This window comes from Corvus brachyrhynchos, unplaced genomic scaffold, assembly GCF_000691975.1.
Source record: "Corvus brachyrhynchos isolate BGI_N302 unplaced genomic scaffold, ASM69197v1 scaffold63, whole genome shotgun sequence".
NCBI classification, from domain to species: Eukaryota; Metazoa; Chordata; class Aves; order Passeriformes; family Corvidae; genus Corvus; species Corvus brachyrhynchos.
Window position 1 is genome coordinate 1,576,005 of NW_008237227.1, and position 13,487 is coordinate 1,589,491.

The window sequence follows — 13,487 nt, forward strand, 5'->3', positions numbered from 1 at the left end:
AGCTGCAGACGCCCCTTTGCGGGAAGCTTTGCTCAAGCAGCGCTAAAGACTGCATTGTTTGTTACTCTGGGTCGAAAAAAGAACAATTGCTTTACTAAGTCCTTTACCTCAGAAAGGTCACCGAGATTGTCTGTAATATGTATGAGAGGTAGAGTAGACAGAAGTTGCAACTTCTGCCTGTCAGTGTGATGGTAAGTTAGTTTTAGGTTGCTTAACACTTCTGAGCACAGCTTCATCTTTACACCGCTGTTGCAGATTTAAGCTGATCTCTGAGATGAGAGCAAAAAGTTAGAAGAATGGAAATAAGGCAGAGGAAAAGACAGGTGGGAGGGATGACAACAGGTGGGTTTTTAGTGTCCTGCCTCTATTGTTCAGCATGTAGGCAGTGCTGATGGGGGTGACAGCAGAGGTTTCCTGTTTCTGTTTATTGCTTCTTGCTGGGATGCCTTTTCGGTGTGGTGCAAGGCCCTGGTGGTACCACGGTGGCTTGTAGGCATCAAGGAAGTGGGAATGGCGATTCCCGTGAAGGCTCCCTCTGTGATCAGTCTGCCCATCAGCAGTGTCCTTCCCCAGTTATACAACACCTGAAGAGAGTTCAGTCTCGCTGGGTTACATTCAGGACACTGACACACCAGTATACAAGCACTGCTGCATGTCTAGGGCCTTGAACAGCTTATGTTTTATATAAGCTAAAATGGCTTACCTTAGGCTTTCCTGCATTTGCTGCTTTTCATGAGGTTTTTGGCCTACTGCTCAGATGTTTTGTAGAGAAGCTGACCTGTGTTCTAATGTCATGTTGATGCAAGGTCACATCATCCCCTAAAGGAGACAACCCAGGTGCTCTGCCCTTTGCAGGCAGATGCTTACCTGGGTTGGAAATAACAGATTTGTTTGGTAGGTTAAGATATAAAGGACTTTCCAGTCATTTATTACTGCATAGCACTGAGCAAGGGACATGCATATCTGGTCAATTGTGTTCTTGGCCCTTACCCTAGTTTTGCCCATACCAGTGTCCAGCAGGAAAAAAACCAGAAGGATTTTGTCAGAAGATCCCTGCAGGCTGTCACACTTCCTCTTCCCTCTTATTTACTGCAGTCAAACACTGAGTGCGGTGAATTGAACCCTGAGCAGTTGGGGAGGACTGGTTTAGCTGTGGAAGAGTTCCCTGGTTAAGAGTAGAACAAAGGCCTTAATAGCAGCATTTAAATGCGTGGGCAAAAATAGCTGTGATGCCTTTATATCCTGTTGAAAAGTCTCTGAGATTGTTTCCTTTCTCCTGTGGTAGTGCTGTTCCAACAGTCAGCCTTCTTTTCAGAGTCTGGCTTGCATTATGTTTGTTTTTGAGGAGGATAATCACTACATAGGCTATTTCCAGCTTTGGGGGCCTGCAGTTGCTTAATGGACCCAATGTAGCGGATCAAGTGAGGTTTTGTTTGATTAAACTGTATCTGCTGGGGGTCAGCAAACAGCCAGAACCACCTGATGGCTTTGTTAATTGTTGCTTGCTCTGTTTCAGGGAAAGCTGACAGCAAGGGAACGAATTCTGCTGCTGTTGGACCCTGACAGTTTTGATGAATATGACATGTTTGTGGAACACAGATGTACTGACTTTGGGATGGACTCTAGTAAGAATAAGGTAGTTTTATTTCATGTAACTCTTGTTTCATTGTCCTCTGCTGTACAGCCAGCCCACTGGTTGAAAATTCACATGTAATTTCTTCTATTTGTTCCCTTTTTATGTATACTTTTGCTTTGTAAATTTGCTCTAACTACTCTCAGTTTCCATTTCACAACTTAGAGAGCTTTCTGTTGTCTAAATTTGATACTTTTTTTATAAGGTCACCTGTTTGGTTCAAATACCTTCCTGGGAATTGTCTTAGATTTGTGTTTTAAACAGTAGAGGAGGCTGCAGAGCTTTGTTGGTGCAACTTTGTCAATCAGATCAGATATGAGGAACAAATCAGGGTAGATACTTCTGCCTTCCTTCAGGTAGGATTAGAGTTATGGGATGAAATAACTCTAATCCATATTTATGCCTGCCAAACTACAGTCATAGAATCCTTTAGGGCCTTACAACCTGATCTGGATGTTTGGAAGTCCCAGCATTTGTACTGTTCTGTTAGCCAGTTGCACCCTGCTTGCTAAGGCTCTTTCTGGATACATGGCCAGGTATCCTAAACCAGCATGGTACAGGGAGTTACACACACACAGGGAAAATCCATGGCTCCCCAAAGTCTCTCCCCATAACGTTGATGCCTGATAATGAGCTACCTGGGAAAAGTGTTCTGTTGTGGTGTGGTGGAAGGGACCAGTGAGCTGCTGGGACGTCAGTGGCTGGTGCAGATGTGCCTGTTCACTGTGAATCTTCCTGTAGCCAAAGGCTGTTTGCTGTGGGTTGTGGTATAGGGTGAGGAGCTGCTCTGTGTGTGCCCTGTGCTGCACACAGTGGCTACAGCTTCTGTTTGTGCAGTTCTTAAACCAGGTCATTGGGTTTCAGTCCTTCAGGTTGTAGGACTGCAGCCTGTGGATGAGGGAGGGGACAGCAGGGTTCCAGCAGAGCTGCTGGGAATGGCAAAGGTGAAGGATTTGTTTGTTGTGTCACACAGGAGGCTGATGACGCTTGGTGCTGCGAAGGAGGTTGTGTTAGACCTCCTCCCCTCTCAGGGAACAGCAGAGCAATCATCTTTTTTCCTCTAATTTTTTACTCTGTTCCCCAGCAAACTCAAATAACTGCTGTGTTGCCTCTCATTGACCTACTCCGTGCTGCATCCCACACCATTGGTAACAAACTGCTGTTTCTGAAAATAGGGGGAGCAGGAGAGTCCTGAGTGTGACAAGAGGGTTAATTTTTTCCCTTGTGCTTCAGAATTCACCCTTCAGTGAGCTGCAGATTGTGTTTACAGAGCACAGTTTCACCACAGATGACCTAACTGTGGCCACTGAGCTGAAATATTAGTTTAGCATGGAATTTCTCAGAGTCCCTGGAACTTTCTGAGGGTAGGGTAGGACTTGTGCTGACATCCAGGCCTCTCTGGGGCTGCTGGGGCTTTTGGGAGTCACCTGCATGTGGCAATGGCTGAAGTACAGGTGTGTGCTGCTGTCCTGTGTGCACAGCCTGAGAAAAGGCCCTGGATGGGTGTGACCTTCCTCACAACAGCCCACCTGTGCATAAATGGCCCTGGGAGTAGGCCCTGCACCACACTCTTCCCTTTTTCCTTTCCTTTTTTTTTTTTCTTTTTTTATACCTAACAACAAAAAGCACTTCAATGCCTGAAATTCCTTTCTTTACTGACAGCCCAGTAAAGTTCCTTTTCTACTGTTGTCTTGAAAAACTTCTATATATTTTCTTTACTAGAAAGTGATACAGTATAGATTAAGCACATTTTAAGACTTAAAAGCTCCATTTCCTTGTGCAGTTCTTTCTTCCCTTATTTACAGGGTGAAAAATGGGACAGGTCAAGTTCAAGCATTTGAGGTGACTGTAATTTTTTTTTTTGACCAGTCCAGGGTTGTTTTTTTATCCTGTATCAACACTTCAGAGGTTTGTGCACGCTGTCCATTCTTTCCAAAACATTAGCTAGTCCTGATAAAAGGTACATCCTGTCTCTGAGGGCATGATTTGCCTTAACTCCTGATGTACTAAATTTGAAGGAAATTGCTAAGTTCACTGATCTTTAATACATAATGAATATGTGATATTACCTCTAGTTTTCCTTTTCAGGGCTGGGGAAAATCTTTGTGGAGCCCACACTGCAAACATGGAAGATGAGACCTCCCAGGAAATCAGTCTTTGCTTTGTCTTAGTAGGAGTTTGTGGAAATTTTAGTGGACATCATTGTTGCTTTGATTTTTCTGTCTGTTATTTTCAATGAATTTATCTGTTTTTCATGCAGTATCCTGGTGACAGTGTGGTGACTGGTCGTGGACGGATTAATGGGAGACTAGCTTATGTTTTCAGTCAGGTAAAGTTTTACTTGTTTTTAAATAATGTGAACTTACCCTTCGAAATAAGTTCACGATAGTTCAGTGTGGCCATGCAGCAACGTACCTGTGGGAGGAAGCAGGGCAAGGCAAGAAGAAGCAAAAAAGCTTGTGATAGGATATAAATAGATAAATATACTTTTTATGTCAAAACATACTTTTTATATTAAAATAAAAGTATTTTGGAGGAAACATCTTAGGAAGAGACTTATCTTGGTTACTCATAACACTGTGAAAAGAAGGCTTTCTTTCAGACCCTTAGAAAGTGCTGCTCTGTTCTGGGCCACAAAGTAGCCTTTGTTCCATTGCTCTCATGGCCAAAGTGGCTGTTGCTGTGTTACCTTGGAGCAAGGCGTACACTCTGCCTTTTTTGTCTTGGATGTGTGCTCCTTCCAAGGAGAGACACACTCTTACATGGGCCTGAGCATAAGAGAGGAGCCAAACGCAAACCTTCATTTTAGAACACAACCAGTGGGCAGTTTTTGTATTAGTAGGATTTAAGAGTGCCCTTTCATGGTACGCCCCTCCCTTTTTATATTTAAAGACCTTTTTCCCTCCAAATTGAGCTGCCTCCTGAGATGCTGAACCTTTTCGGTTCAACTGTTACTCATAGCTGTGCTGTCTCTGTCCACACAGTTTTTGGGGCTTCTTTGGGAGCAAGGCTCGGTGGGAATGCAGCAGGGAAACGCTGCAGGAGTTGGCTCTGGGCTCTGTTTGTGCCAGTAGGTGTCAATGTCCCCTCTTTTTCTGGATCAGTCCCAGGGCCTCATGTTGCCTGTTAGAGATCTTTCTCCTTAGGCCTTTTGGCTGACATAGTCCCTACAGCACCCCTGGAAGAATAATAACTCTTGGACATAACTCATGAGTCTAGAATGGTGACATGTCAAGGTCTGTATTTCCCCTTGTAAAGGAGGCTTGGATTGAGCTGGCATGGTCTGCAGGCTGCACTGAGGGAGTCAGTTGTTTTGAAGCAGCATACCAAATATAGAGCACTGTAGGATTATATTATTTACTGGCAATAATTGACAACATTTTACTGAAATTGTTCTCTCCCTAATCTGAAAATTTGCTTTACCTTCAGGATTTTACTGTATTTGGAGGCAGTTTATCTGGAGCTCATGCCCAGAAGATCTGCAAGGTAATATGGCACAGGAGAAAACAAAAAAAAATTGTCAGCATCCCTTTTTCAGTCTGTTGTGATAAGGACTTTGGAGAAAATGTTTGGTGACTGACTTTAGTGGGCTCTGGCACATGCCGTGCCTGAGAGAGGTACCTCACACTTTTTGAGTGTGAGAGAGTTTTCCCAGGTAATATACACTTTGTTACATTAAGTTGTGTTTTCTACTCTACTACAAAGGATGAGAGACTTGCCAAGAACAAATATAAATTAACTACTCATTGTCCACTGGAGAAATGAGGAATGAATTCTGAGAAACTTTTTCCTCTATAAACAGTGTGCTGTGAAAGTGTGTAATATTTAAAAAAAACCAAATGTAACAAGTAAACAGCCTGAAGATAAACAGTTTTACAACTTGGAGGTCACCTTGATCCTGAGAGTTTCTCTTATCACACACTTGTGGCTATTTATTCCTGTTTGTCTGCTTGTCTTGCTGGAAGAGTTTTTGAATCGCAGGACTGGGGAGACAAGAACTCTTTCATGCATGAGTGTCGAGTGGTGTGAGCTGGGAAATCTTCCTGAATTTCCTTGCCATGGAATCAGAAACAAGATTTTTGGTGCACAAGGCCTTTTATGCTGTAGAAATAACTACTCTTTGGCATAGGCTCCTCAGGACTGAGCGGGTATAAAACTAGAAAATGTGAAGACTTTGCACTAGATAACAAATATTTGGTTTTACCAAGTCTTGATATTGGGAAGGACTTGAATTAGCCTTTCACACTGGAGCTTTATGGTGTCTGTACTGGGGAGGGATGGAATGGCACTGGAATGATGGGATGCTTTCTGGTGGGTTTTCTTTGATCTCTTCTTTTTAAAGCAGCAGGGAAAGTGCTGATCACAGAACTAAAAAAAAGTGGGTCCTTCCTGGTTGGTGCTGTTCTTGGTGGGCTCCAAAGTTGGAAGGCTCTGGGGGCATCAGTTGCTTTGGGGCTCAGTCTTCGATGTGCATTTTAGGAAGAACTTGGAAAAGCCTTGGGAAAGCAAGTCCATGTATAAGTCCCTGGAAAACAGCGGAATGTGTCAGTGAATTCTAGGACTGTACAGAGGTAGTTACACCAGCTCCTGTTTGGGCTGGAGTTCTGGGTCTCATGAGATACCACTGACTTGAGTGGCACCAAGTGTGGTTTCTGTGTTTTTAGGCAATATAAAATTGAAGGGTGATGCTACAAGCACTCTGAAAGATGGGACTGGAACTGTAAAATACTTGGCAAGTTAAAGATTGTCTGAAATAATCTTATAACAATGATTGAAAGGGCAGGGAAAAGCAACTTGAAAATTCAAAATGGGGATTAACTGATGTTTTACAAAAAATTATTTGGAAGATATAGCAGATCTTGGTGTTTAAACAGATCTTAACATAATGTGCCAGTGCTGTAGTGTTAGGAAAATGGCAAACATTTTACTGGAATTCAACAATCAGGAATATTTTGTGCAAGGAATGTAAGGAATTCAGTCCTCCTACTTAAGCCTCTGTCGTAGTATTGTGTATGATCGTGAGGCAAGTAACTAAAATGATCAGAGCCCTAGAAACAGGATGTGGGACTGAATTGATGGTGCTTAGCCTAGAAACATGAAGAGGAGTATGAAGAATGAAGGGGGATTTGAGGTACTTGAATGTTCACAAAGGTAAAGGCCAAGAGTAGCTAATTGCTCTCCCTCGCTGCTTTGTATCAAGAGAAATGTAATGTTTAAATTTCTGGAGGAAAGATTTAATTTGGTCTTCCCAAAGAAGTTCTAAGAAGGGTAATCAAGCATTAGAATGTACAGCTTAGAGAGATTCCACAGCCACCACTGCAACAAACTTTGAAGAGCAGATGAGACATATGTGAGAGGTTGTTTGAGGGGCAGTTGAGGCCTCTTATGAACAGGGAGAAATTGTCCCTCTCCTGTGACCGTGTCACTCCCACTGCATTATCCAAAGCCACTGCTGAGTGTGGAGATGCACGGCTGGGAAGGCAGATTTTTTTTTAGGGGGTGTACATTTCGGGGTTTAGCTTAGCTGGGTCAACACTGAGGAGTTTGTGTTCATCACTAGATCATGGATCAAGCTGCCATGGTTGGAGCACCCGTGATTGGGCTGAATGACTCTGGAGGAGCCCGAATCCAGGAGGGAGTGGAGTCCTTGGCAGGCTATGCAGACATATTTTTGGTGAGTAGGCTGCTGGATGGACAGGGATCTTGGCATCCACAAAGGTGGGCAAAACATGCAAGTGGGTGTTTGTAAGTAAATGTTAAGGTTATCATTCTCTTTCAGCCAATGGATAAAGCAGCGCGTGAAACTCAGAGCTTGGTTCTTTTCTTGGCTTTGGGCAAATGACCCATGTCTTAAACATGGGTGATGCTGAGCTTTGTAAGGCTCTGTGATCCAATGTGTAGTGAGAATGAAAGAACAGGCAATTTGCTTAATTGGAAGAAAACCCCAAGCAACTACTTAACTTCTTGGTTTACACCTAAATTTTCAATTGTCTGTGTTGGGATGTAATTTCTCTTAGCATTTATCAGTTTGAGACAGGTGGGCACACCATAGTTCAGTGGTTTTTTTGGTTGTAATGCACTGTCAGCTTCCTGTGTCTCTTCTGTAATACAGATATGTTACCAATTTCACACAGCAGTTATTTTCAATAGGGCTGGTAAAAGGCGAAGGATTTCCACCGCAGGAAGAGGGACTTAAAGTAAATTAAACACTGTGCACTGAAAGGAAACTTGAAAAGCTCCGATCAGAAGCAGTGAAGTGCCTGTCCTGTCAAGATGGGGGTTAGGGGGGAAAATAGAGTTTTGGGGCAGGGGGGAAAGAAGGCATGCAAGCCAGAGAGGTTTCTGTTCAAAGAAGTGTGTGGGTCAGTGTTAACCTTACCGGTTGGGGATGTTGATTGCACTGGTGAAAGTTTTATGTTCCTAGAGGATTTTTGTGGTTAATGCAAGAATTTTTCCCCTAGGCACACTGCTGCTCATTTTTTCACAGAAATGACATTATTTTGTATGCCTGCTGAAATACTTTGCATCAAAGTGCGTGCACAGAACACTGTCTTTTCAGTAGGAAAGCAGGTGGGATGTCAGGTCAGTCAGATGCTGACAGGTTTTGGGGTGGTGCAGTCTAGGAGGAACAGTTACAGAAGCTGTCGTGACCCAGTTGAGCACCAAGCACTGTACCTCTGAGCACAGTGTACCTACACATTGAAATGTCAGGGACATCCACCCCTTCCCACTCCAGGCTCAGTGCAGTTTTTGCCCCTGCAGCATCTGTTGAGGTGGCTCCTGTTACCTTCTTTGCAGTCGTTGCGTAGTATAGGAAATCAATGTATGGGAACAGAAAGGAGAAGCACAGAAATAACAAACTCATTTTGGTTCCATTTGCATCAGGACATTCTCTCCAGATACTTGTCTGCCAGTAGATAAAACAGTCCTGTTTGTGGTGGTGAATTCTTGCAGAATCTGGGCGCAGATTTAAGACGCACTTCTTTGGTAAAACCAGATTTGGTTTTTTCCTATTGCAGAGAAATGTTTTGTGTTCTGGGGTCGTTCCCCAAATCTCCCTCATCATGGGTCCTTGTGCTGGTGGAGCCGTGTATTCTCCTGCCTTAACTGATTTCACATTCATGGTGAAGGTAAGGGTGTGTCCTGAGCTGCTGCTGGTGACATTGATCACACACTAAGTGACCACATGGGAATGGATATTTTCTGAGATGATCTGCTTTGGATTCTTATTTTGCACGAAAAGTTGAAAAAAACTTTCCCAAATAACTTGTGGACAATTGCATTTTCAGTGAATTTTTAATGCAATGCAGCCTTTTAAAGAAATTTCTCCCCTGTTCTTATTTTGGGGGAGGTCTCTAGAGGCTGTGGCTGTCCCTTAGGTGCTTCTGCAGCTTGGCTCTGGCGCTCACTGTTTCTGCTTTTCCCCTTCCCCCAGGACACATCCTACCTATTCATCACCGGGCCTGACGTGGTGAAGTCTGTCACCAATGAAGATGTCACCCAGGAGCAGCTCGGGGGTGCAAAGACACACACTGCAGTGTCTGGTGAGAGCTGGGGGCTTTACTGAACGTGCTGATTGTGCTCAAAGCAAACGGCTAAACAGCCCCTTGGCCAATGCAGATGAGTCTAAGGGACAAAGCTCTGCCTAAGCACAGGACCTGACTCTGCGTATGCCCTCCTGCAGCTCCTGTTCAGTAACAGAACACAGAGGAGGCAAAGTGGGAATGTGGGAGAGTTCTGGGATTTGGAAGAGAAAGTATCAAACCCACAAAAGGTGCTAGAAGTGGGAAGACTGTCAGGGGGCAGGGCTTAACAAAGTCAGCCTGGGGTGGGGTTTTTTGTTTGTTGTCCAGACATTTGCATGGGTTGAAAGAGTCTCAGTAGTCCCTTGTTTGCTCACTAACGTGATTGATTGAACTGCTTAACTATAAACCAAGTGACAGTGTGAGAGGAAGCACTTATTTTTCCCTTTTTTTCCCTCTGGGAAAAAGTCTGTGAGTCATGAATCTTCTCAAGACTCAAATGACTGTGGGATCTCAAATTATGTGTGAACAGAGCTGATGATGAACCAAAACCACACACACAGATGCTGCCCAGATCCAGCCCTTACAAAAGGCACTTGTAGTCCAACACTTGGGTGCAGCACAGTAACCTCACCAGAGTTCCAGAAGGCTGGGGTCCAGCTTAGGGCTGTGTCAGCTGATAAACCACTTCACATTATTTTAAATATGAGGTCAACATTCCAGACCTGTTCTGGAGGAAGTCTGATACAGCACACATTTTCTAGATATTTTTAGCTGGTCAGATTTGGTGGCGTAAGATTCCTGATTGGTAATAGCTCAAGATTCTTGCTGTTGCTTCTTTCTGTCTTTATTGGTATATATTTGGAAAGGAAAGCTTGCACAATGATTTCCATACCTGCTTCACTGTGTCTGTGCAGGAGTTGCACACAGAGCCTTTAAAAAAAATGAACCTGCGAGAGTTCTTTAATTATTTACCCCTGAGCAACCGGGATCCAGCTCCAGTCTGCGAGTGCCATGATCCCAGGTAAGGGGAGCCTGGCTCAGCTCGGTGCTCTCTGAGCACTGCATTTCATGGCTTCTCTGGCTTAAGGGGCGCAGAGAGGTGGGTGTTCTGTGCCTGGGGTCTTGGCAGACAGTTCTGCATTCTGGTATATGAATATGGGAAGTGTTCCAACATGCATGTCTTCACTGTTAGGTTTAATTCTGTTTTCTGAAAGGGCTGTAGTGCAGGCTGTGTGCAGAACATGGGGAAAAGCAATCTCTGTCCAGATGGGCTGCCCAGTCTCTTGGAACCAGTGAGAGAAGTAGGAAGTAGCACAGTGAGTGGCAGTGGGGAGAACTTGCCCTGTTCTGTCAGTTGTGTCTGTTGGATGAGTTCTGCTCATTAGGGTCAGAGGTGGGCAAGCAACAAGGAGGCAGAAAGCTTTGTGTGTTAGGTACTTGTCTCAGGCTCATTGTGGAGTTGGCAACATAATACAGAAAGGACTTGAGCCATTTCAAGAGGGAAAATATGGCAACTGTCTGGACTTTTATCAGAGAACTTTTCCAGGAGCTGGAGAGACAGCCAGAGAGCCAGCACAGGACACTGAGCAGAGAGCCTTGCTAGGACTGGAAGGCAGAGAATGTCAGTGGAGTAAAAGCATTTTGACCCAAGCTCCCGTTGCACTCCAAGTTCAGCCCTTTCCCTAGGGAACCCTCAAGAGGCTGTTGCACTCTCCCGCATGGGAGCGGTGCCTGAATCTGTTCCTTTCAGCTCCTCACATGTGTGTGATGTGTCTTGGGGCTCTTCATGTGTGAGGATTTTAACATGTGAGTCTGGAAGGTTATTTTCTCTTCATCCCTCACTGTGCTTTTCAGTGTCTGTGTAACAGTTTGTTTTGGGAGGCGCTTTTGAATTGATTTTACAAATCACTGCGCTGGTCCCTGAGATACATTTTTCACTTTTTTTGAAAAACAAATTTGCCATTTTCTTTTAGAGAATGGCTACACAGGTCAGTTAATTACTAGTCCTAATTTTTTCTGAGGTGTTGATCTCTAGGAGTTCATTAAACTGTGCTGGTCTGATTCTGTTCTGTTCTCAACTGCTGTGGTTTGATAGTGATAAAACCAAAGCAAATCTCTTGTATTATTTGCTAAATTGGGGGATTATCTTTGAGGTTATCATGATCTTTGTAAGCATTCAACAGGTTGTACTGGGATAATTGCTCTCTACAGATTTGATTTTGGTATTTTAATTTCACTGTAGAGACAACAGTCCATTTTTAAAAATCAGTGTACTTTATAACAGGCAGTTTATTTGTGAGAAGCTGTCAGTTATGTTGTAGCTACTAAAGTATAAGAGATTTGTCTCCCTTAAGAAAAAAAGACCTAATCTTTTACAAGGCATGAGATACAGTATTAGAGGATCACATATAATAAATGCAGTTTGTACTAAGAACTTCAATTTAGTAGCCTTTATACATGTGAGGGCAGATCTCTGTTAAATTTGTCTGGTTTTATAGCAGCATCTCCAATACACCTCCCATTTATGGTCCTAATGCATCGATTGGTATTATTTCATCTGGACATACTGACATCTTAATAGATTCCTTTTGCTTGGGATTGATGTGTTTGATCCTTACAGCTGCTCCAGTCCCAGTCCATTCCTCTAGAGTAATTGCTTTCTTACTGCATCGTTTTCACACCCCAAAAAATTGCCACAAATGATGCAAATCAAATGTAACCTTACTTGTGCTTTCCTTGTGAAGTCCTCGGGCTGCTGGGGGTTGTTTGGTTGGTTTGTTTTTCCCTCTAGGTAGGTAAGTTCTTTTGGTGTTGAAAAACGTCAGCCTTGGTTGCTGAAGCTTGTGTTGGTGAGTGTTTGTTGTCAGTGGCCTGGGTTCCAAGGAGTTACAAGTTTGTTGCAGTACCCAGTTGTCCCTGGTGAGATGTCCCCTGCTTTTGGGATGTGTCTAGTGCATTGCATTTGCTGTATGGCACGGTGGGATTTTACCTCTCTTCCCTGTCTCTACAAACTTCTGGAGGAGGTTATTGCCAACTCTTGGTAACCAAGTGCAGTTTCACTTCTGCATTGAATGAAACCCCGTGTCCATCTGGTGAGGGTGTCTCCAGCCGTCACAGGCTTTAACAATGAGCAGCAGTTCTGTCCCACTAAGTGGGATCTGTAAGAAACACAGCTCTCCACCTCTTAAGCCCAGTGAGTGCAGCAACAAGCTCCAGATGTCTTGTGTCTGTAGACATTTGAAGGAGATTTTCAAACGTCGTATCCTGCATAATGTCTTCATTTTGCTGATGGCTATTTTAATGCTGTTAAAATTTCCTTCAGCACTGTGAATTTATGGGAGCAATAATTTTTCATTTTTCCACTTTCATCCTTTGGGGTACCACAGGTCACAGGACAGAGCTTGGAGCACATCTGTATCTACTTTACGGACAAGAAAGTTTAGAATAGTTTTTAGCTTGGGGTTTAGTATGTTAAAAGAAGTTTAATTTCTTCAGATTAAGGTTTTGTTATATCATTTTATGGAAGTGTTTGTATGCAATATTTGTATTCATATGGAAAAAGCACTTGAATTGTTGCAGTCAGCTTTGTTCTATGAATAGCTGTGTCTCTCCCCTTTCCTGCAAGGGGCTGTGCCTCCCTTGTCCCGGGTCTCTGAGGGAGCACAGAGGCAGGCATGGGGGCTGCACTTTCAACTTTTGTCTGATTTTGTCAAACCCCACATCACTTTCTTCAGTTTTAAATTGTGTGTCTAGAGCCTTGTGTCAAGTCATGACATTGTTAAAATAGTAATTCAGTAAGAACTTCACAGAAACACCATTTATAACAAATAGAGATTAGTCTTTTTATGGAATAGCACAAATATAATACTGCCTGAAACCTTCTCAGTGGTGACTCATAAAAATTGACTGCCCTGCACTGGGACTGTGAGTGAACCCTCAGACCCAGTGGGTGCCACTGCTGAGTGGGTCCCTAATGAGGGTAATGTGATCAGAGCTGGGGTACCTGATCCTGTCACTGCTGACGGCAGGGCAGCGTCTCTGTTATCGGAAAACTCCACGTGAAAATGTGTCACTCTTAGTGGAGAAACAGGAAAGAGTTTTCAAACACAGCCAGGGAAGGGAAGAAACAGAGTGTGGATATGTGTTCCCCTATGTTTTCCCCTCTCTCTGCCTGTTTGGGGACGGGGAAATGGGCACAGAAAGGTTTCCTGCAGCTCAGTGTGTTCAGAGGCCCGGGTGACAGCGTGGGCAGGGCAGGGTGAATGTGCCGTTCCTGAGATCGCGGCGTGTGACCGGGAGCCTCGGTCGGCCCCGGGAGAAGTGCTCTG

At 43.9% G+C, this 13,487-nt stretch overlaps 1 protein-coding gene across 1 annotated transcript in view; it reads left to right on the forward strand.

Moving 5' to 3' along the window:
- The first annotated feature begins 171 nt into the window (after positions 1-171).
- Positions 172-13,487, forward strand: part of PCCB (propionyl-CoA carboxylase beta subunit) — a 23,704-nt gene continuing 10,388 nt past the window's right edge. The window contains 9 exon segments of the mRNA XM_008630030.2: positions 172-191; positions 1,517-1,636; positions 3,894-3,962; positions 5,063-5,119; positions 7,194-7,307; positions 8,653-8,763; positions 9,069-9,177; positions 10,074-10,098; positions 10,100-10,180. Coding sequence (XP_008628252.2) covers positions 189-191; positions 1,517-1,636; positions 3,894-3,962; positions 5,063-5,119; positions 7,194-7,307; positions 8,653-8,763; positions 9,069-9,177; positions 10,074-10,098; positions 10,100-10,180 — 689 coding nt within the window. The 5' untranslated portion in view covers positions 172-188.